Source organism: Colletotrichum higginsianum, chromosome 2 (genome assembly GCF_001672515.1).
Source record: "Colletotrichum higginsianum IMI 349063 chromosome 2, whole genome shotgun sequence".
Classification (NCBI taxonomy): domain Eukaryota; kingdom Fungi; phylum Ascomycota; class Sordariomycetes; order Glomerellales; family Glomerellaceae; genus Colletotrichum; species Colletotrichum higginsianum.
Window position 1 is genome coordinate 2,081,299 of NC_030955.1, and position 22,120 is coordinate 2,103,418.

A 22,120-nucleotide genomic window follows, 5' to 3' on the forward strand; every position below is an offset into this window, starting at 1 on the left:
TAGGTCTTACGCCTGGTCAGATCTCCTGACGGCTGACTGTACCTGCTGACGGTTCTAGTGCAGCATCCAGATTCACAATGTATATTTACCAGCCGTGATCACAGTTGATATGGTATTGCAAAATGCCACAGAGATTAGGTCGCACGTCATCGGCACATAATCTACTTCTGAGCTGATAACCAAGTTCAAAATTTAGGCGGACAGGAGCCAGGGCAACCCCCGGCCCCTTTTATGAATATAAATGAGACCAGACAGAGCCAGACACACGTGCGACTTCCTCTCTATTGAACTTGATCCGCCTCATCTTCTATGCCTGTATCTGACCCGTCTCCATGTCAATAAGCACCCTCAGGAGCCAAAGCGGGTATTGCCTCAACCTGCCGCGGCCTTCATACCAACATTTTGTCCCCTTTTGCCAAGATACATCCAGGAAAAAGGGGGCCACGGGGCTGAGTTGTGTAAGATATGGCGACCGAGATAGCCACCGTGGGCGAGTGCATGTTGCGAAGCTGAGCGGGCGCGAGGCCTTGCTCAAGCGGTGTGGGGGGTAGGTTGGTCAAGTCGCGAAAGAGGGTGCGCCGGCAATGTTCACGAACACAGACTTGCCTCACTTGATTCACCTCACTCATCCCTCCCACTTCCCTCATCACCACCACCACCACCACCAAGCGCCCTGTCCTTAGCCCCTGTCCCTCAGCCACCGGCATGTCGCACAACCAACCAGACGACGCAATCTGACTGTTTTTTGAGTACCCGTCGGTAGCCGGACAATGATGACAGAGGTCTGATGTCGTGTGCTTCGCCAATGTTGATCTGGCTTCCTCTTGATGACTCGGCGTGACCCATTGAGCACCTATTCAGGGCCTTCGGTTTTCTGGGACCAATAACTCATGGCCTGCGCGTGCTGGGCACCGTCGTCGTTTTGTGTATATAAATAGGACAGTCTGGCGAGACGGCTCGATACCACCTCGCGTGTCGCTATTTGAATGCATCATACGATGCTACAGCCGCTAAGCCATTCCACACAATTGTGGTCAGGAACTTTGGACATATCCGTTGAGGCAAATAATCATCCCCCAGAATGCCTCGATTCTCATCTTTATGGGTATCAGTGTATAGCCGCGAGTTGTGATAGCAAAGATGCAAGCGAATGTCTTCGTGAACTCTGGGGACACCAATACCGGTTCGTTTCGATACCTCGGATCAGGAATTCCGTATTCATGTTCTTATTTCGTATGACCATTGGCAGGCCTGGCTCTGGGCGCACTGCTGCTCCGTCCGGAAGCGCGACCATTGCTCTTGTCGTCGGCCAAGGCTTTCTTCCTCCTCTTCTCGGTTTCGTCATCGACGTCGGTGGCTTCAGCGTCGCTGCGGTCGTCTTCCGCAATGTCGTAGCGGAGGAAGCGGTACGCGATGCGAAAGATGTAGAACAGCCAAAAGAGGTTCAAAGCTTGGAGGGACGCGAGGAGACCGAGAGTGATGTACTGCGAAAGGGTGCACTTGTACTGTTGTGTGGCCCAGTTCAACTCGAAAGGTCCGACAGTGGTGTACTCCGTGAAGAGGGAGAGGATGATTTTGAGGTTAATGAAATGGCGCAGGTAAATCCAGACACACATGAAGAGGAAAAAGTAAGGTCCAACAATGGGCGAGTCGATGTAGTTCAAAACCTTGGACGTCTTTCAAACCCGTTAGCCTTCCTCGACGTTACTTGGCCGGTTGCTGCTCGATGAACAGATGATCCAGGGAAAGAAGCATGTACTTACTGCGAGGAAGAAATCGCTAATGTCGTGTGTCGAGTATACTGCTAATCCCATGTACGTAAAGTGGAAGCGGTAGCTGAGGCCGATCAAGGCAAGACTGACAATATGATGGCCAACCAGCTCCTTGAAGTCCTTACGGGGCTTCTCCATACCCAGCAGCAAGACGATTGCCTGCTGGGCCCAATACGCCGCCTGGAAGAGATAGTAGAACTTGAAGCCGGCCTCGTGGGTCATGTGCGGGAAGTCCTCGTACATACCACGCGTGTTGTAATACCAGACGGGCGTCTTACTCATTACGTATAAGCCAGCGGGACCGAGGCATCCAAAGTAGATGGCGGTGTACATCTGCTCCATGAAGCGAGCCTGCTTGCCCCGGGATCGAATGCCAGCGGCACGGGCCAATGGTCGTAAGAGTTCCTGCATGACAAATTCGCGAGTAAAGGTCAGGACGACCGTGTAAAAGGACACAAAGGCGATGTCCCAGAGGCCTTTGCCATATTGAGCCGGGACGCCAGGATTGGCAGGGTCGGGCGGCAAGCGGTACGAGAGGAAGATGAAGCGATGTACGGGATTCGAATCGTTGGGCTTGACAGCATAAAGGGCGGCGGTGATAGCGACGATGAGGGCGGGCACGAGGTACGTGTGTCTAGTCATGGCCTGACGAATGCGAGAGAGGCCGCCGCGAGCACGGCGGCGTTTTGAGAGGCGTTTGGTAGATTCAGTCTGCAATAGAGCGACGAAGGGTCAGTTCTGCTGAACGGACAGCGATAGAGGCTTTGGTGTTTGCATCTCTAGGCATGAGGCTTGCTACGCCTAGAGAGTAGAGATGGACGGGAGAGGGGTTATTACAGGCGTGATGGGGCCGTCGATAGCTCCGTAGGTTGCGAGCGCGGGACCAGTATCGCCGGCGCGGATATCTTGCCCAAGTGCGCTAGACTTTCGTCGTCTTGTTGTCGTCGTCGTCGTCGTCGTTGTTCGAGACGTGTTGGGGGAATGGTCGACGACGGAGTGCAATTGGTCGACGGAGGTGTTGAGAAGAGGGAATGGTTCGGAATCGGCCATGATGACAGAAGCTTGCTGCCACTGCAGGCGTCTCAGGTCGTTTAAAGGAGATCGGCTGGGGTAAGGGCCAACAGACACAGAGGAGTAGAGAGAAGGCGAATTTGACTTTGGAAGCTGTCGGCAAGTGCGGAGAAGGAAAACCAGGCAAGGAAGTCGTGGGTTGAAAGGGAGGAATTCGGTTTATTAGACGTCGAGAAGGTCAGAGGGGAAGGGGGGCGTTGTCGATCATGAAAGTTTGGAAGGGAAAAAGACAGGGCGAACGTGGTCGGCGGGCCGGTGGAGCAGGAGGAGCTGGCAAAGTGCATGTGCGAGCGCACCGCTGATGGGTCAAACTCGGGGACGAGCTCAAGGTTGTTCCCTGAGTCTTCTGTGTTTCGTCGTGGGCATTCGTCTGACCGAGAGGCCAGTCGTTTAGTTGCCCTTTTCGACCGCAATACGGTCAAAGAGTAGGAGTAGAGGTAGGAGTAGCGGCAGCGGAGCAGCAGAGGGACTGAGAAAAGGACTTGGGGGTCAGATCAGTTCAAACAGAAAGGATCAGACACGGAGAGGGGGTGGGGGACAGAAACAAGCAAACGAACGCACGTCTGTCACGAATCATGAGATTGAGCCAAATAAGAGGGAAACAAACAGAAGCAGCAACAAGATCGTGAGAAGCTATCGAGGGAAAAGAAGGCCAACAGGGGTGAAAAGAAAAAGAGAGAATGAGAAAGTAAAATAAAAACACACCCACGATACCAGGGAGCACCAGGGAGCACAACTATCGACCAATTAAACAAGGTAGAAAGACGGGGGGGTGGGCGCCGGGAAGTGGTGAATGGTCGCAGTACCTAATCTGCCGGGTGGGACTGCTCGGGGCGCTCCATCGTACCCGTGATCACCCCCTGCTTTTCGTTCCAGGCCCGGGTCACCTTACCTCATCTTGCATTTGGCGCACCCCGCTGCAGGAGACGTTGTATCCGTCCCTGGCATTACTTGCCATGCACGACACCTACGATGTAGGTACGCCATGCAGCACAAGCAAACCGACGCTGTATGCTACCCTCCATTTCCGTCCTCACCAATACGCCCTCTCCAGCCTTGCCAACAACAGTCGACACAAGACACTTAGGGATGCGCCCAACGGTAAGTGCACACACGTGTGAATTGCTACGGCATCAAAAGCAGAACCAGGGCCATCCTTTTGAGATGGGTATCAAACGGCATGGCGAAGCAAGTATTCCCTTCCCCTGTTCATCTGCATCTCGATGGCATGCCAGCAGTGATGTTTGTCCCTGGCTTGCGCTCTTGAGATCTACAAAGCCAGGTTGCAGTGTTGTACTTGTTGTGCCTTGGATCACGACGCAGCGAAGCTGGGCTGGCAGCTCTTCGCGCGGACGAGTCAAGCCAACCTCGTCATCGAGATGGGAACTTGCACCTCTGCGGGACTGTGATGTCGTACATCAAGCTCGATGCCGAGAACAAAGACACGCGGGAGCAAATGACATGCTTGCAAAACAATGTTCACAATGCATTATCATATCTACCTCTGTTGCGTTCTTCGTCCCCGCCCGTTCTCGCCCAGTAGACAGCGAGTGACAAACAAAGGGGGAGGGGTGGGGCAAGAAGATGGACGGCGACTTTCATCTTTGTCGAGTCGCGCCTCTCTCTCTCTCTCTCTCTCTCTCTCTCTCTTTGACGTTTCATTAGCGGAAACTTCCATCTCACCAAAAAAGACATCGTTGATGTCTTGACAAACGAAACTCAGCCCGGCGGAGGCTTCGTGTTATGTGTGGGTCGTCCCAGCACCACGAAAGAAGTCGTCGCCTGTGAACGAGCATTAGCCAGGCTGGCCCACTCATCCTTGACGGCCTCAGTTACACCATCAGCTTTATCATCGCCGATGCTTCGCCTTTCTCGTGCCGGGTTACTTTGCTTGGGCGGGAACAGAAGTCCAGGTTGTCATCGTTTTCACCTCCAGAAATTACTGCTTCACTGCATGAGCCAGTCGCAATTGGGACAGTGAGGGCGAGAAATCAATGCCGATCAAGACCGTTTGGCTCGCGTTGGTCGTTCAGACAGACCCTGTCTCTCAGATCTCGACCCCACCAACCAATGCATCGTACCTAATCGCCCCGCGCGCCCACCACCCACCCATCTCGCACATGCTACATAGCTAGCCCCTTTTCAGGTCTGTCACCTGTCGTCGCCGAAGATCCGGGGCCGTCACCGGCACTGCCGGCACTTCCGGATCAATCAAGACAACCAACATCTTGTTCTCATCCGGCTGTCCCAGGACTGGTCGGGCGACCATTGACTCTGTTTGCGTGTCGCGTGGCGCCATGCTGCCTCCCGAATTTCGGCTCAGCCATCAGCAGCACTCGGATTCCTGCTATCGACTCGCCAAACTTGCCCATTTCCTCCTCCGCGGTCGCCGCAAATCTCATGGCTCTAGTGGCTCTTGCCTCCCGGGTACTACGGAGGTTCAATGAAGACACGACCCAGCTCCTCCATCCGTCAATCAATTCTTGTCCGTCAGTGACGTCATGATGCAACTGTGAAGAGAAGGATCTCTCTCGTATTATCTTCAGCGGCACTCCTCTCGCTTGCGTGTCACGCCCATCAGCCACCACGTAGCAAGACTTGGCAGCCCTTCTGCGCCCCGGCATATGCATTTCTCCACCGCTTGCTTTTCACGACAGCGACGCGTCGCCAAGCGCCAAGCTTACACAACGCGGCCACGCGGGTTTGTCGATACCGCTGGAACGGTTCCTGTGTTGGCGGCCACCTGCTACGCCCCTGGGTTTCCTGATCTACCTAGCCTTGGCCTGACGAGGAGCCGTGTACTGCTCTGGAGACCGGAAGGCTCACAGAAACGGGCGCATGTGGACGGAACAGACTAGGAACCGACTGTCTGGGACACCAAACTGCAGTCTCAAGACTTTGAGAAAACAAGTCTCCGCCAAGCCACTTGCGGGCCACTCCAAGCCGGCCCAAATCCCCTCTGACTCTCACGACCTAGAACATCAGTTGAGTCGATCCTTTTTGGTTTTCTCTGGGAGAGCAGGAGGGGCTTCGTCACCTGGGGGTGTGCCAAATTCCGGAGGCTAATGCCGTGGACTGTCAAGATCCGAATATGGAGTTGATTCTCACTTGACCGTCACTTCCTGTTGTGCCCGCCAGGCCCCGCCAGCCGTGATGAATGCCTCGCTTTGCAACCCTTTGAGGGCCCGTCGTCGTCAAGAGAAAGACTGTGTGGTGGTGGTTGACGCGGCCCTCCGTGTCGGGTCCGCTTCGAGCACGTCTTTTGTCCCTGCCCGATGAAGTCTCTGGGACCGGGACGGACTGGTAGGCGGGCGAGCCGGGGTCATGGACTGGAGAATGCCGATATGAAGGCCAGAGAATCTTGGCATCCCGTGGGTTTGTCTCCCGTCTACGGGCAACTGACGTGGCCACGGAATCACTCGAGTACGAGGCAGGCAGGGTTTTTGTTGTGTTAACTGATTTGAATTCATTCGCGAAACTATATCGCTTTAATCTTCCTCTCACCACCTCATGTTCAAGCCCACACCTCTCCGACAGCGTCTTGGTATCTCTTCCAACCCCAGTTCCCCCCTCCTTTGGCTGTCCTCACCCACATGAGGTCTTCTTGTGTCTGAGCGCATTGGCTTGCTTCCCCTCCAGTGCCTAAGATCAGGTCATAAGATGACCACTGCCCCATGGAAAATCAATGCCAAGTAAACGCCCATCTAAGCCTGCGTCGCCGGCTAGGCCGTTGTCCCTTCGTTCCAAACATATACATGGGTGCCGAACGTCGGTCCCTCTCATTAATTCGCAGAAGATTTTGGTTTTCCACCCCCACCATACCATGCAAAACGTCATCACCCTTCAGAATCGCCCCATATACATCGACGTCCCGCCACACAATTGACATGGTAAAACTCCCAAACAAAACAAAACAAGGCTCTTGTCGGAGCCGTCCGTTTTCCCCTTAGTGATGCGCCGTCATGATTGCTCGCGATGCAGAAGTCGTAGAGGAAGAAATTGGGCCCACAGCGCCACGCTTTGTTTTTCGTTGGAAAAAAATTCGACACAGAAACGTCATTTCGACTGCACAGACCCGTTCAGGGAGTAGTTGGCGGGCCCGAGTCATCTCCCAACCGCCGGCCATGGGAAGGCGCGCTGGGTGACTGGGGCTCGTACTCCTGCTGTTGAGGTCGTACACCGGGCCAGAGCGGCGGCCTGCTCAGCTGCAGCGTTGCCGCTTCTGGAGGTTGACTCGCACCGCGTGAAAGATGGGAGAAGTTACTCGCTGTCCGGCCGAGTGCACCGGCAGGCTGAGGGGAGAGGGCAGACGCGTCACTAGTAGTTCTGGTGAGTGCCACACGCTCAGGGGTCTCTTGGCCCCTCTCCTCTTCCAGCAGTTGAGCCAATGCTGCCCCTTGCCTCGGTGGCGCGGGGATGACGGTGACTGGTAGACTGTCCGTCTCGGGAGTGGGGCGCATCTTCTCTCTGATCTTCTCGGCTTGTGTCGCTGCGAAGTCTTCCAACCGGGCCCGGAGATCCCATCTTCCAGCATCATCGTGACCGCCACGGGCTTCGGACTTGGACTCGGCATGAGCCATCACTTCGGCGGGTGGATCCCGAGCGGTTCGCCGGAAGAGCGGGTTGGCGATGAGCGATCTCCATCCATTCCTGCCCTTCGCGGCCATGTCTTCCTGGGCTTCCGTGTCCATTTCAACCGCCTTGTGAGTCGCTGGTCTCGGGATGGGGGCCGCCATCGCGGGTTCATCGTCGCTAGCGACTGACTTGCTCCTTGAGAATGCCGAGTCGCTCCTCGAAATGGCAGCTGCTGGGTTGCGTTGAGGCGGGTGGACATCCTGGGGCGCCACCTCTGGTGTCCGCGAGGTTGCTTCCGACGGCATTTGGTATCTGACGGCATACACAGTGCTCGCTGCGCTTGCTGTGTCGGTTCGGCTCACGGGAGTTACCGCGGGGGCGGGCCGTGAAGGCCACACTGGCGGGCGTAACAGACCGCCCATGGATCTTTGGCCATTCGGGGCGTTGTGCGGTTCGGCATTGGCCTGGGCGTGGTTGACACGGTACCTGGAGGCGATTTGTGTCATGCCGGGCCAAAGGTTGCCTCTGCCACCAGAAGGAGAACCTTGAGCGACGGCTCCGCCACCTTGGGGACCATCTTGGCCACCGTCGTCCCGGCCACCATGCCGATTCTTCCTTCTTCTAAGCCAAGGAAACTCCGAGGCAGAAACTTCCAGCATTTCGTCGCCGTCAAATATTTCGCGGCCAAGAATACCGTCCTTCTTCTCTTCCCTCTCCAACGCTTCGATTCTCTCCACCCATTCCCAAACCACCACGCTGGCGGCCGCGGCACCAACCCAACGAACGTAGTCTCCCCATCCCGTGAATTCCGGCTTGGCCATGTCCAGGACGAAGAAGACAACTGGGACGAGGATGGCGAAGAGGGAGAGGGTGGAAACCAGAACCATGTTCTTCATCAACGGATGGTAGAACGCGTATCGCTTCTTCATGAGGGAGTAGTAAATAACCCAGGCGGCGTACAAAAGGCCGAGGGAGAGTTGAAATAGGTAGCTGAGAGCGGGGATGGCATTGACGAAGCTTCGGGGACGGGCGTTGCCGTTGCTTCCGCTGGTGGGGAACTGAAAGCTGTTGAGGGCGCTGAAGATGAGGTTCAGCGTGATCAGCGCGAATGCAGTCCACTTGATAATAACCTTTTCCCGCTGGCGTGGGAAGAGTCGGATGAGAGTTTGGGCTTGCGCCAGCCACAAAAACGTGTCAGAAATCAGGCGAATGACCTTCAGTTCCGTGCCATCCATGACCTCCGATTGCATCTTTTGGGCGTCCTGAATTGCCCACTGGTACTGCTGCTCCGCCACCTTGAAGGTGTCGGCGCTGGCTATCGTGAGTGAGATTGCAACGGTAACGGCGGCCACTTTCTGCAGCCACGGTCGTCCTCCGATGCTAATTCCGTTTGACGTTCCGCCACCGGTAAACCCGCGTCGACCCAGATATACAATTCCGCCGTCGAGAAAGGATCGAGGCGTGATGAAAAGCATAATAACAAGCATGTATGCCGTCACAGTCGTCGCGGCGAGTGCGTAGCAGACGGGAAAGATGGATTGAGAGAAGAAGGGATCGCGGAAGTCTTTGTATTGCACCGCGCCTCCGGTCGCGGTTTCTTCGTAGTTTACACCATTATTTGCGATAATGATGGGTGCGGCGGTAACAAATTTGGCGGCGGCGGCTCCCGCAGCCCCCAGATCGGGGAGAGGGTTTGCGTTCCCCATGGTCGCGGCGCCTACTCGTCGAGGTGCTTGTCGATGAGGAACAGAGCGGCCAGCCGCAGGTGAGGATCAGAAGAGGCTTCCTCCTATTCGCGAACACTCGCCATCGAAGAGACGTCGCAGTCGTCAGTGGTTTCGCAGTGGCGATTGGCGGCGGCGTCGGGTTGTTGTCGTCGAGGGACGCGAATTCGGGGGCTCGGTCGGACGGATGGCTGCAGCGGTAGTTGAGGAACACGAGTCCGGGCGTTTTCCAATTTCGCGCACAAAATTGTTAGAGAACTGACGCGTAGTTCGGTGGACGAAGCATCGGTTGTTCAAAGGCTTCCAAGAGTAAGTAGAATAGTGACAGCAGGTCAGAGTTGAAGTGTTAATAAACCGGGTCAAGTTAGAAGTCGTCAGTGACCGCAAAGGAGAATAGGTTCCAAGAAGGCTTGCGTGTGGGGGGATTGTGGGAGGGATCGCAGGCTGGGCGCCGAGAGATTATTAGGAGGACGGAAGAGTTTGGGGGGGAGGAGGAGCGAAAAAAGGGAGGCCGGGGGAAGAAAAGAGACCAGGCGCTATTTCGGGGGCCTGATGAGTCGATGTGGACGGGGAGATGGCGCGCTGTGTTTGCGCTTTGTCGGACTCGTGCTGGCCAGATCAGGCTCCTGCTGCTCGTGGTGGAGTCGGAGACCGTCTCGAAAGTGTTTTGGATAGCAGTTCGGGGGGAAGCGGATGGTTATGGGAGAAGGGGGGAGAACGGCAGCAACACTCTCTCGTTGAAGGGGGTGCCGGGGACGGCGGTGCTAGTGCGAACAAAATTGACCACACTGTGAAAGATGGGTCAGGATGTTAGAAACACCCCCCTCCCCTTGGTGCCAGCCAGGATGTCACCACTGTGTTGATACGGTATCCACTTAGACGGTTCACCCTCAATTGCCACTGCGGAGTTGAGCGGGATCAAGTATTTCTGATCTCGGGCGCACAGTCGCCCTACTGTACAGTACCGAGTCAGAGGTACCGGCTCTCCAGACTCTGTGCGATCGTGTACTGACAGCTTGGCAGACCCGAGAGGAGAGAAGACTAGGAGCGATCGACAAATCTCAAGAAAAAGGGTCCCTCGCCGTTGCACAATACATGTATTGTGCACGACGTGCGTGAAAGGGGTTTCAGCGTCCTCTTCAAGGTGACAATGACAAGGCATCGTCGACCGGCCATAACTCCAGCTTCCAAAGTCGAACCACCATGGTTTTTCGTTGCGTGCGTGACCGAGAAAGAGTATAAAGCAGCAGAGCGGGCAGATCTGATACCGGGATAAGGTTGCGAGAAATTAATTGACACGCTTTCGGAGAGACAGAAGTGTGAGAAGTCCAATCCCGTCGCATGAAGATTGCAGCAAAATAGGCGGGCAAGGGCTCCGCTTAACTCTCTCTGCAGCCCGGCCATCGAGATCAGACGGAGGGGGGAAATTGATGAATTGTCACGTCGGTCAAGTCACCTGTCGTTCGCATGCGCATTGTGCGGTTAGACGGAGAACCCGAGGTATGACATCGCGAAATACCTCCTATGTCCGCGAGGTTCTGAACGCATGTTTTTTGCCCAGAGATGCGAGCTTGTCCAACGAGCAAGCGTTTTCCAGGCCTGCGTTGAAACAGAGAGAGGCGGCCGGCGATGACGGGGAGCGTAGCTAGTTGACGGATCCCGACTGCTTAGCTAATAAAAAAGAAAGCATCCGTCCGGACGTACAGATACTTTACCTGGTGAGACACACCGTCCGCCCGACGCTAGACTTGCCGGGGTGCATCAGTGTCTCCACCACGCGAAAGAGGGCGTGCTCGCCATTCGCGGACGGCCAAACGGTGGCTAAGCCTCTCCGCCTCGAGGGACACACCCTGAGACGGAGACGGGCAGCTGTGCTGATCAATGTTGGATTCCAGATGGTCGCCGGCCTTCCCTTGGGCTTCGCAGCTTTTTGTCTTGGCATTTTAAAACATGGGAAGCCTTCCTCGGTGCTTTCTCCTCCCGATGCGATGAGAAGACGCTGCAAATGGTGTGGAAGCATTGAAAGTAAAATGTCGAGAACGAGGGCTTGAATATTATGTGGTGGCGACACGGACTCGATCTCGTTTCCCTGTAATCTGTACTTTGTACCGATAAATCTGCAGAGTACAGGTAGACTACAGATAGGCACAGTAGATACAGATCCAGTTAGATGGCGTGGCGCTGTCAGCAGAACTAATACCAAAGTGTGTGTGTGCTATACCCCTTCCTCGGGCTGCACGTTTTTGTGGGCGGATGACAAAGGACGGTGGAAGAAGGTGAAGCAAAGAGTCGTAGCGTGAGTCCACTGCGAAATAAGCCCACCACTTGCCCTGCCTCGCTTGGACGGCCACTGAGCTGGAAGAGGAAATGATGGAGTGACCCATCCCTCGCAGGATTCGGCACTGTGTCAGGGATCTCGAGCACGACGTTCCTTTCTAGGCCACCCCCCCTTCGAGCCCATATGCGCACCGTGCAGTGTCCAATGGGGAAGCACATTGGGCGGGTCACCTGCAACCCATGGCTCTGAACCAGTGTCCAAATAGGCGAATGCTCATCGAGAGAGCGACCAGGGGATATGAGTCGCTCGAATTGCATGATCTTCTCCTCTCGGCGATTTGCGCATCATTACAGTCCGCAAAATAGGAGAAGAAGAACACAAGCTCAGACCAACGGCAAAACTTCATCGACACAGGGGTGGTTGGACATGGCCTCTGCTGCAAATGTCGTTCGTGGGACAGTATGTGGACGGCTTCCGTAAGATTGAGCTGGGTTTTAATTCGATGCCGACTTGGCCTACGCTGTTGCAGACTTCCCCAGCGTCGCCGCCATGCCCTGTCGAAGAAGTATAACGCACACCAACTCGCTTGGGGCCGGGAGAGGAGAAGAGAGGTAGGCAGGTGACATCGGGGGGGGTTCAAAACCTGAATGTTGGCTCTCTCTCCCCTTCTCTATTTCGGCCTCGGCCAATGATTCAGTTCGGATTTCCGTGGGCTGCATCCAGCCCCACGGACAACAGCTGTAATATGTACTCTGTAGGGTTGCAAGAGGATGAATGGGACTGGACACCTCAATGCCTGGGCGTTGTGATGGTGTGCTTGATGTTGATTTGGATGTGCCTGTTTTTATCACACTGGCCGGGTTTCGTCCAATCGCAGCGTGCCAGAATCGATCGCTCTTCCCTGTCTCCCTTAGTACATTCCCTCCAACCGGCTTCAACTAGAGTCACAGCTGGGCAAGAACGAGTAATCACGAATAGACGGGCACACGGCTTGCGGGATTTGGTAGGTGGCTTGAGCTTTCTCTCCTTTCCCCTTCTCCCCCCGTTCTTCGTGCTTCTTCCCCCCCAGACCCAAGTCCCCGTCCTTCCCACACCTGCCCGTCTTGGCTCTGTTCCCTCTTGGCAAAGCTTATCACTCGTGGTCGGCCAAAGGCTTGGCGATTTGCCTTGCCGTCTTTCATCGTCCCTCCCTCCCTTCCCGTCCACTGTCCGTTTCTTTGGCTGGCTCGGCCTGCTGCAGCTGGCGAGGGGCACGACGGCGTTGTTATCCATCCTGACCCTCCCGTCCAACTGTCGAACTATCTGCCTTCGCCCTAGACGAACTGTGTCTGCCTCAGCTTTCACCTCACAACGTGACAGGAGCACTTGGGCCAGTCCATCCTGCTACCATCTTTTCCTACTGATGTTTCCCCAGCGGATGCGGACGGTTTCATTTGATACTTTGCCCGCCCGGATTTTGCCATCAATTGAGTCTCTTGAGATTCGTGCTCAGGGACCCTGTGTTGTGTCACCTCTCACAATGACACATAACCCGTGCCGTCTTGAGCGGTGCCCGACTCGGTGTGAGGGCGGAGAAAGGCTGGCGGAGTTAAGGCCGTACGCGGCAGCCAGCAGCGAATCCCGACACGCGACACTCACGACTCAATTCTCGACCAACACATCTGCACTGGCCAGTAAACGGCCACCAGCGCCGTCTCGAACTCACTTAGTGGCCGGTGCTGGCCGTTCCAGATAACCGTGCCAGTGCACTTTGCCCGATCAACTCTCGCGACATGCTTCCACCCTATGTCGAGAATCAAGCCTCAAACAACTTGAAATCTATCTAGGGCGCAATGAAGCTTGCTGTTCTCGAAGAAACCGTCTAGTCAAGTCTCCCCGTCGCATCTTGAGGGCCTCCCTACCTGGCGCTCCACTTTCCAGGCTGCACGCCAAAAACCAGATGAAGCTGCGGCGCGTAGCTGCGCTGTTTCGCTCGTCTCAGTCGTCCCAAACCTGGAACGGATTCCAACACGTCGCAGGTCCAGTACTGTGTTGTCCTCTTGGTGAGCCGCATCGGCGCCCATTGGGGAACCCGGGTTGATGTCTTGTGTTGCTAAGAGCCGCCAAGTCATCCCGATACTTGTTTGGCTCAACTGAGATTTGGGCAGGATGTAACTCTTGGCGATTGACAGGCTCGCAGAAAACCCGCTCAGATCTCTGTCGGCCATTCAACACCATTACCAAGGTATGAAGTAGGCCAAATCAGGAGCCGCGCCAACACGTCCCAGACTCTTCTAGGAGCTTTAAATCGCCTTGGCCGGCCTTTTGGGATTACGCGGGGGACACTTTAGCCAGCCTGCATGTTTCCCAGATCGAGTGCGGTCGACCCTCGCTCAAATCGTCAACCTGTGTCTGTCAAGAGAAGGGAGGGGGGGGTGACGCACGAATCTCCTGATTTGGTCTTGGAGAACCAGCGATCCCGCCCGAACAGAGACAAATACCGGTTTTCGTAGAGACAACATTGCGGCACACCAAACATGCCCCTCCTCTCACATGCATGCGTTTTGCGAGTGATTGGTATCATTTTCGAACTTCACTTCTTTCCACAGTGTGATGAGCTCATGGTCTAGCCCGCGTAAGCAGTATCAGCCAACATCTCGATCCCGGATGGCTTGCCAATGCGCCAGTCGACGCTTGCCGCCGTGGATGCGACGTTTCCAACCAAGTGCGTGTGTGTGTATGTGTGTGCCTGTGGAATATCAGCCGAGTCTTTCGTGCTTCTGAGATGACTGAACCGCGACGGTCGGGACGCCAAATGATGTCGTTCAAGTCACGAGTGCCAGTGTGCAATCGCAATCGAGAGTGACTGCTTTTAGACTGTCTGTCTCCCGCCTAGCCACCTTGGCCAAAGTTAAGAGTATTAATAGCCCATCCAAACGTTTATCGACATCGGGACGATCAACATAAAATAGTCCTTGGCAGCTGGTAGAGTTTTCGACCCCCAAACAGGTTAAAAATGCCGTAACTTAAAGTCGCCTTGCTTTTGACGTGACCTCGTGAGAGCCTCACGGGCGGTCCTTTTGTGACTGTGAACCATTCGAAGAGGAAGAAGAAGGGGGAGGAGAGGGGGTATCAATTGTATAGACTCTACGGATGCGTCTCCCGATGCGTCGCTGCGACGTCAACCCTCTTGGTCAAACGTATCATTAAGGTACCCAACGAAACTCTCCCTCATCCTCTCCACGCTGAAGTTGCCCACGCCCTCAAGCCCAATTCCTCCGCGGTTCAGCCCGACAAAGGCCCTCCTCAGCCTCTGCAGCTGCGGCAGCCCGACCTTGCGCCCGGGGAGCCTGACCACCAGCTCCTCCTTCTCCTTTCCTTGGGGGCCCGCGGCTCCACGGGAGACGGCGACCTCGCCGCCGCCCTCGTCCCCGTCGCCCTGCGCCTCGAGCACGCGCCTCACAACGTCCTGCGTCTCGCGGTCGAGCACGTATAGGTAGTCCCCGCCGGCGTCGCGGCTGCGCTGGACGGTGGCCTGGTTGGGCTTCACGACCTTGCGCCCCGTCCCCGCGACCGCGTCCCAGACGTCGTCAAAGACCCGGGCAGCCTGCGCGTCGTCGTCGTCCCAGATGAGTGTGAAGAGCGGGCTGTCCCACCGCGTCATCGGGTTCGGTTCCTCGTACCGGAACACGAGGTTCTCCCAGTTGTCCGGCTCGTAGGGCTGTTCCTCTCCGTCCGCGTCCGTCTTTGCGTCGTCGTCGTCGTCGTCGTCGTCGCTCCCCGCGGGCTTCTCGGCGTTCTCTGCCGCCTGCGTAGTCGTTGTCGTCGTCGCAGTTGTAGAGGCTTCCGCCCTCCTCCTCAACCTCTCCTCGTTGATGCCCCTGGCCCTCTCTACGCCGCACCCAATTTGCAACACCACGCTCGGCGTTCGGACAGCCTTGGCCTCGCAATGCAGCTGGTACCGCCACCCCTTGATGTAGTTCAGCCCGTCCAGGATAACTATGTCCCGGTCCGAGAGCACGCGCTTGACGGCGCCGTAGACGGCGGCGCGGGCATCCTTTTCCGAGGCGTTGGCCGAGCGCGTGTGCGCGCGTACCTTTTCCGGGTCGAGGTCGTAGACGTCGCGCGGGATGGAGAGCGTTGAGTCCGAGATGTAGTGCAGCCTGTAGGGCTGTCTCCCGCCGGTGCTCGCTGCGGCTCCCTCGGCGGACGTCGTCGAGGAGGACGGGGCGGAGGTGGTGGTTGCGGCCGAGGCCGAGGCGATGCGGGCGGCGAGGTGCGCTTGAAGCTGTTTCGCGCGGTGCGTCTTGCCCGAGGTCGGGAGGCCGGATACTATGATTAACTGTCACATGGTGTCAGTGGTCAAGCTGGGCCTGATTTTGCGACACTATAGACTGCGGCTTGCTTACCGGCATCTTGTCTGTGGCTTTTGGCTCGTCATGCGTGGACGACTTGTGGTATGGAGCGGAAGGTGAGTGACAGACTTTGGCGGGGTTATTTGAAGGGGACGTTTTTCGCGTGCTGCGATCAGCTACCCCACCTACCCAATTGGGATTTTGTATGGTTGAACCAAGGTGGTTAAGTGTAAGTGTACAGTGAGTAAGTAAGCTGAGGGAATCAACCCCTTTGATTGATTCCCAAAACATGCTTATTAAACGAAGCAGAAGGAAACAGTGCTGGTTACCATGCAAACTATCAAAAGAAAGAAAGAAATGCTGAACCTTGATGACTTTGGTTGTGGGTATCTTAAATCTTGTAGCTCCCTACAAACGCCGAACATCCTCCCTGTGTAATAGATGCAAACCCTCAACGTCGCTCTTGGCAACAACACCTCTCTCTTCACAGCCCCATCTTCTGATCCACATCCTCGTTTTCATCGCCATTCTCGTTGGACGTATGCGCGGCCACGATGTCAATGTAGAGCAATATGCGCTCCGCTGCCAGGTCCATCATTTGCTTGGCATACAAGTCTCGCGCATTCGGGCCCTTCCTACCACGACCTCGACGATTCGGGGTCGTCGCGCTCCTCCTGTTCGCACCCTTGACCTTCGCCTCGCGCGCCTCGATGCCTTGAGACGCAGCTTTATGGAGCCGGTCTCTGGCATTCCTGACGTCCTCTGCGGGCAGCGTGTGAAGGAGATTCTCGAGGATCAGCGCCACCCTGGCGTTATCGTCCGGGTCGATGGTGTTAGCATGCATACCCAGGTAGCACAGCTCCAGAACATCCGCATTGATTATGACGCCAGTCTCTTCACCGTTGCAGACCTTTTTTGGATCCAAGTATCCATTGGGTAGCAGCTGGTCTAACTGGATGGTCAGGAGGTCGACCTTGAATGCACCCCCGTAGCGCTGGACGTAGACGCCCATGTCCTTGATGAATTGGTGGAAGAACGACAGAGGTTGCTGCTTGAGCAGCCTGCAAAGCTCCATTAGATATTCGTTGTGGTCCATGAACATATCGGGGAGATCGTAGGCAACCTCGGACAGGAGTTCCATCAGCCGGAGACGAAGTGGGATAGAGTCGGCCAGGGGCGTAATCGTATCGCCTGCCTTCTTCACTGGCGTGTGCGGGGTTCCTGGCGTGCCCGTGTCCGAGGGCTCAGAGTCCGTTGGGTCGTGGAAGTAGTCGCCAAACTGGCCGTTGTCGATGTCGAACATGGCTGTCCGCTTCCGCTTCTTGTCGTCGCTCGCGAGTCCCTTTGTCTCTTTGTTAAATACCTCCGAGAACTTGGCCATGGACGAACTGGAGCCATCAGCAAACATGGCCTGTAGGATCATCCTCAGAGCGCCCCTGCCAGATTCGGCTTTCTGCTGGATGTACATGACGAGGATAGACCCTCGTGTGCTGTCCCAGCGCTGCAGAGCCTGCGGAGAGGCCAGCGCGTCCTCATCCATGCGCTTTCGTTCGCTGAGGTCGGCCTCGAGAACATCCAGCATGAACTCCAACCACACCTTCCAGAAGCGCCAGCGGTGAGAATGTATCCTACTGCAGTTGAAGGCCCATCCCACAACAGCCCAGAAATCCTGGGCGCGCTGCCATATGCTGTCCTCGCTGGCAAGTTTATTGTTGGATATCTGGTCTCCGTCGAAATCGTCGTCGTCTTCGTCGTGGTATCGGCTTCGGCGACCATATTGCACTCCGTGAAACCGGAATGCGTCCTTGAGCCCGGCGTTGATAGGGCCGACGATGGCCAGCAGGTTGCGCAGGTAGTCGAGCGCCTGCGACCCTACCTCGAGACGGTCGGAGCCGGCGGCTCGGGTGGTGTGGCTCGGGTGGATGGCCAGCGTGTTGAGGAGGCCGAGGTGGGTTGAAGGCGGGACATAGATGGGCTTCTTGGTGGTTTTTTCCTTTCGTGAGTAGCCTGAGGTGAGGAGGCTGTTGAAGAGGCCGAGCGCGCCATTATCTAGATGCCTGTCAGCGGAGGGGGCGATAATCATGGGCCGGGTGCTGCAGTCAAACTTACATAGATGCTCCTCTAGGTAGATCTGGCAGTGCTCCTTGAGCTCGCGGGGGAGCTGGTCCGCAAGGGAATACATAGGTTTGCTTTTTGCGGGAGTCGCGGGCGTGTTCTTTGTGTCGGCGGCATCGGGCGACTGAAGTGCGGTTTGAAACGAAGCTGGTGACGATACAGCGGACATATCGGACCAGAGCTCCATCGCGAGACGTGGGGTTTGACGCGTATGGAGTGGGCTTGGACGACGCGATCGGAAATGTGCCTGCGGGTGCCCATTAAAGCCAAAGTGGATCCCCACCTAGGTGGGTAAGCACTCACCTAGGGGCCCTTGTAGGCACAAAACCTTATTCCCAGCGCTTTACCACCCAAATTGAAAGACGTTATCAAAGGTCCAAAGTTTCTTGGGGGGGGTATGACAGATCATTATGCCTTCTGTGTAACGAGACTTCTACCTATCTTTTCAGACACTGCTACCTATCACTGTGAAGACATCACCAGGCTTCTTCAATTATGCTTCTCATCATGTACAGGCAAGTCGGTAGATAACGAGTCATCGACCAGGGAGCAGAAACATATATTAAAAAGGCATACATGGACTAAGTATTGGCTCCGCCAATCTGCTGTCTTACTTCGTTTACGTCGTCACAGATAACTCATCCATCTCAAACACGGTCATAATTGCAAGCAACCGCGTGCGCGTCAGCGCGCAACTGCTGAGGAACCCCAAACTATCGAATCAGAGAGTTAGAGGCATTCTTTCATGTTTCACGCAGCGTGGGTTGTGTGTAAGATGATACATTGTGCTGGGAGCAAAAATATTGGGGATGCTCGACGTCGACTTTAACTAAGTAAGAGGGATCGGAAGTTGAGACTTACATGGGTCGAGTGGTGGTGCTGGAGGCTGTGGTTCCGGTTCAGTATCCTCGCCAGCAAAGTTCTTGACGATACACTCAGAATCGAGCGTCATTCTCACTCCAAGCGAATGTGAAAGTGGGACTCGAGGCGCTAAAGGAGCATTTAGATGTCGACGTGCCAGGTTTGAAATCGAATGGGCCGTGGGGGGCTCACCACAAGAGGGAGGACTGGCCACCCGATTTACACCAGGACGCTTTGTCAGGTCAACTGCTGAGGCCGAGATCTCGTAATGGTTATTTTTGGTAAATGACACAAGGTGAAGGGCTTCGAGAGGGAGACACACTACTTCTGATCCAGGTGCGGGATGTTCTCGTCTTATAACACATCATGCGACCTGATCTATGTTGTTGTTGTCCGCCTTCTCTCTCCCCGCCTTCCCCTCACTATCGCAGCCTCATACATCTCGACCTCGCTGGCTCCCTGCCAAGCTTTCGTGGTTGAGCGTCTTTGGAGCGGATGGCCATTCCACAAACTCTCGCCCTGGCTGAAACACAAAACACTAGGTTACCAAAGGAGTCGCCCGTGTTGAGCAGCTTGTTACGGGAAAGGAATGGTCGCGACGACCTGACAACAGGCAGACATCCTTACTGAGGTACATCTGGTTTAGAACATCTCCCGATGATCCCTTTACACCGTAGCATAGACCTTCTTTAGCCGAAGATGCAGCGAGGAACCGCACGGGACGAGAATCTTGCAAAAGCAAATCTGCTCGAAGCCCAGCTTTCACGAGTTGGTTGACTTTGATGGAAGGAATCTAACATCCAAGACTGTCCTCATGCGCCAGCGCCGAAGTGGATAAGTTCGAACTTGTGACTCGGCCTTTGAAACAGAAGCCCGAATGCACACGATAAACATCGCAGGATAAAAAGTCATGTACTTGGGTCGTAGCATGTGTAATGTCTCAGCCCCTCCTCCCCTCCCCCCGCGCGGAAGAAGCAAACACCAGTGCACAACTAGGCGAGCTGAGGAGTCACCGTTGCAAGACAATGTGACGTATCGATACTCCAATGAACGAGATATTAAGCACGGGAGAGTGATTTCACACGGCATGGGAGTCGCACGATTACTCCGAAGGTTGTTATTCGCACTAAAGGCCTATGCTACTAGAGATCAGGCAACCTCTCTCCCCCTCTCCTTTCGTGGCTCCTTCTCAGACTTGCTGCCTGCTTCAAGTACTCTAACTGGCCGAATGTTTCCTTCTCCCCGCAAAGCATGAGGTACGAGGTCTCGGTACAACCCCTTACTGCCTCGCACAACCTGGGCGCGACCTTCAAGTAATCGGCATACATCGCGAGGAAGACTATGAGACGGGACTCGTTCACATGATCCCATTTCTTGATCTCCAGCACCGGTATCCCGGATGACTTGTTGGGAGGAGACGCAAAAATGTCGAAGTCGAGCGCCTCGACGAGACCCTTAATCGCCAACTCAAGACTATTCATGGCTTTGCCCTTAACCACGTGTCTCTTGCTCAGCGCTTGGTAAATTTCCGAGACCGTCAAAACCTGCGTGACATTGCCGTTAGCGTAGGTGTCCTCCAGTTTTGAGAGCATCTTGAGAATGGTGGTCTCATGGGCCTTGGTTACGGAAGTGGCCACAGCGGGATAAACCTCCTGGATAAGGTCCTGGCGTTTTTGGAATGTCTGCTTCAGGACTGCCTTCTTCTTCTCGCGCAACTCGCAGCGTTAGATGGGTTCCCAGTAGCTCAGGGACTTCTGAGTTTCTTTATAGCGCAGTGTCTCCTCGAGCAGCACGTAGCTGAAAACCAACTCCGTACTGGCACCGAGGTCTCTGCCGGCTCGCACAATCAACATGTCGCCAATACAAGAGCGGTGACGGTTTCGGAGACAGGAACAATTGACGAAAGACGCTGTGGCCCAGATGCCGCAGGTGGTGTAGCTCGTCTCCTCCTGCTGCTGCTGATCATAGAACAGCTTGCCCTGCATGTATTTGCGAGTCGTTCGCTCAAGGTCCTTCTCCGTGTCCTTGTTGCCAGGATTCAAGGCAAGGGCTTGCTGCAGCCTCTCGGCGCAGAGGCTGAACTGCTCCAGTGCGTAGTAAGCCATGGTTTCCCGGAACAAACCCTTCTAGGTTGAGGTGCCATTGTTGCGGGCGCGTATGGCATCAAGTAGCGCCTTCTTGGGGCGTTGGGGTCGCGGGTTGGCCATCGAGCGGTAAAGAAGAGCCGCTCGCTCATGCTCGGAGGTCTTAGCAACGGACATTGCCTCAGCTTAGTTTTGAAAATTTAGTAACAAAGTCTCTTCAGGCCTGGGAATGTGTCTGCGTCTAGGACTACTAACAGCTTTACGGCTCTTTCCCCAATTACTTGCCGCAATGGCTTCGTTTCCGCGCATGGGGAGGCCCCCGGAGTCGGGGTCACGATGGCGCGCTGGTTCCCATTTCGGTGGAATGAGCTCATCGTCTTCGGAGAGCCGGCAGAAGTCTCAGACATGGTCCACTCGCAAGCTGTAGCTGTCATCGCTGAACATATTGAAGTCGGGATTCTTGACAAACATATGCTGTCTTACAGCACCATGTCCTTGACTTGCAGCGCTGTCTCGTCGGGCTAGTTGTAAGGCTGGAGAAGAACCGCTGTTCCTTCCTCGCTCTCCACGATCATCATGAACACGTTGATTCTGTACGGTAAGGTTATGGTTCGGAGGAGGACGTACTTGTCGCGATGGTGCTTCTCAAGCCGCATATTGAATATGGACAGGAGCTTAAGCTCGTTTACCGGTTGAGAGCACGGTGGTATGCCGGGGCATCTTTGTGGTCTTACTTATCATTTCTACGTCGAAAAAGACAGACGTTTCTTTGGCTATCCTCAGTTGCTCGTTGAATTGGTCGATCGATGAGTACGTCAGACGAGAGATGGTCATGGGCAACCCGATCCTTGTTGCGACGGGCGTTGTCTGCGGAGATCTGCAGCTTCCGGATTGATGCTGCGAATTGGTCAAAGGCAGATGTTTCTCGGAGGTCCATGGCGGATAGGGAAGAGGCTCGGAGGCCTTTTTCGAAATATGGATGGGCGGAGAAGGTGGGACCTCGAGATGCTTGCCTTCAGTGTTTTAGGAGATGAGGTTTGAAGGAGAAAAGACTCTGTTGTCTTGGACTGAGGAAAAGAATTCGACCATATGTCTGTTTGTTTGTATGCTCCCACAGCATTGTGACAGGCGAGTATGCCTTGTGACACTAAGGAGCACTTGGTGCTTGTATAGATTGACAGATACGATACGATTTTCTTCCATGGCTGGAGATTTTGAAGAGATTCAGCCAGTGCATATCGTGCTGCCCATTCGGTGGCCGACTTGCAGGCCTCGAAGCCAATTGAAAAAGGTGATCGTATGGTGT

General features: G+C 55.2%; 7 protein-coding genes across 7 annotated transcripts; 2 read left to right on the plus strand and 5 right to left on the minus strand.

Annotated features, from left to right (window-relative positions):
* Positions 1–1,226: 1,226 nt before the first annotated feature.
* Positions 1,227–2,822, minus strand: CH63R_02387 (TLC domain-containing protein; the record flags this gene model as incomplete). The annotated part of the gene is made up of 3 exons (XM_018297362.1): positions 1,227–1,676; positions 1,764–2,483; positions 2,610–2,822. 3 exons carry the CDS (start codon positions 2,820–2,822, stop codon positions 1,227–1,229), a joined length of 1,383 nt encoding a protein of 460 aa, XP_018162178.1.
* Positions 2,823–6,922: 4,100 nt separating this feature from the next.
* On the minus strand, positions 6,923–9,124 carry CH63R_02388 (Ph-response regulator protein palh rim21; the record flags this gene model as incomplete). Its single annotated transcript, XM_018297363.1, has 1 exon — positions 6,923–9,124. The coding sequence occupies one exon, from the start codon at positions 9,122–9,124 to the stop codon at positions 6,923–6,925; it is 2,202 nt and encodes a 733-aa protein (XP_018162179.1).
* A 2,611-nt stretch (positions 9,125–11,735) lies between these two features.
* CH63R_02389 (uncharacterized protein) lies at positions 11,736–11,991 on the plus strand (the record flags this gene model as incomplete). Its single annotated transcript, XM_018297364.1, has 2 exons — positions 11,736–11,879; positions 11,950–11,991. 2 exons carry the CDS (start codon positions 11,736–11,738, stop codon positions 11,989–11,991), a joined length of 186 nt encoding a protein of 61 aa, XP_018162180.1.
* Positions 11,992–13,359: 1,368 nt separating this feature from the next.
* CH63R_02390 (uncharacterized protein) lies at positions 13,360–13,750 on the plus strand (the record flags this gene model as incomplete). Its single annotated transcript, XM_018297365.1, has 3 exons — positions 13,360–13,462; positions 13,520–13,644; positions 13,688–13,750. 3 exons carry the CDS (start codon positions 13,360–13,362, stop codon positions 13,748–13,750), a joined length of 291 nt encoding a protein of 96 aa, XP_018162181.1.
* An 830-nt stretch (positions 13,751–14,580) lies between these two features.
* On the minus strand, positions 14,581–15,814 carry CH63R_02391 (RNA polymerase II elongator complex subunit; the record flags this gene model as incomplete). The annotated part of the gene is made up of 2 exons (XM_018297366.1): positions 14,581–15,741; positions 15,809–15,814. 2 exons carry the CDS (start codon positions 15,812–15,814, stop codon positions 14,581–14,583), a joined length of 1,167 nt encoding a protein of 388 aa, XP_018162182.1.
* Positions 15,815–16,238: 424 nt separating this feature from the next.
* Positions 16,239–18,056, minus strand: CH63R_02392 (uncharacterized protein; the record flags this gene model as incomplete). The annotated part of the gene is made up of 1 exon (XM_018297367.1): positions 16,239–18,056. One exon carries the CDS (start codon positions 18,054–18,056, stop codon positions 16,239–16,241), a length of 1,818 nt encoding a protein of 605 aa, XP_018162183.1.
* A 1,816-nt stretch (positions 18,057–19,872) lies between these two features.
* On the minus strand, positions 19,873–20,835 carry CH63R_02393 (TPR domain-containing protein; the record flags this gene model as incomplete). Its single annotated transcript, XM_018297368.1, has 2 exons — positions 19,873–20,423; positions 20,547–20,835. The coding sequence occupies 2 exons, from the start codon at positions 20,833–20,835 to the stop codon at positions 19,873–19,875; spliced, it is 840 nt and encodes a 279-aa protein (XP_018162184.1).
* Between the last annotated feature and the right edge of the window lie 1,285 nt (positions 20,836–22,120).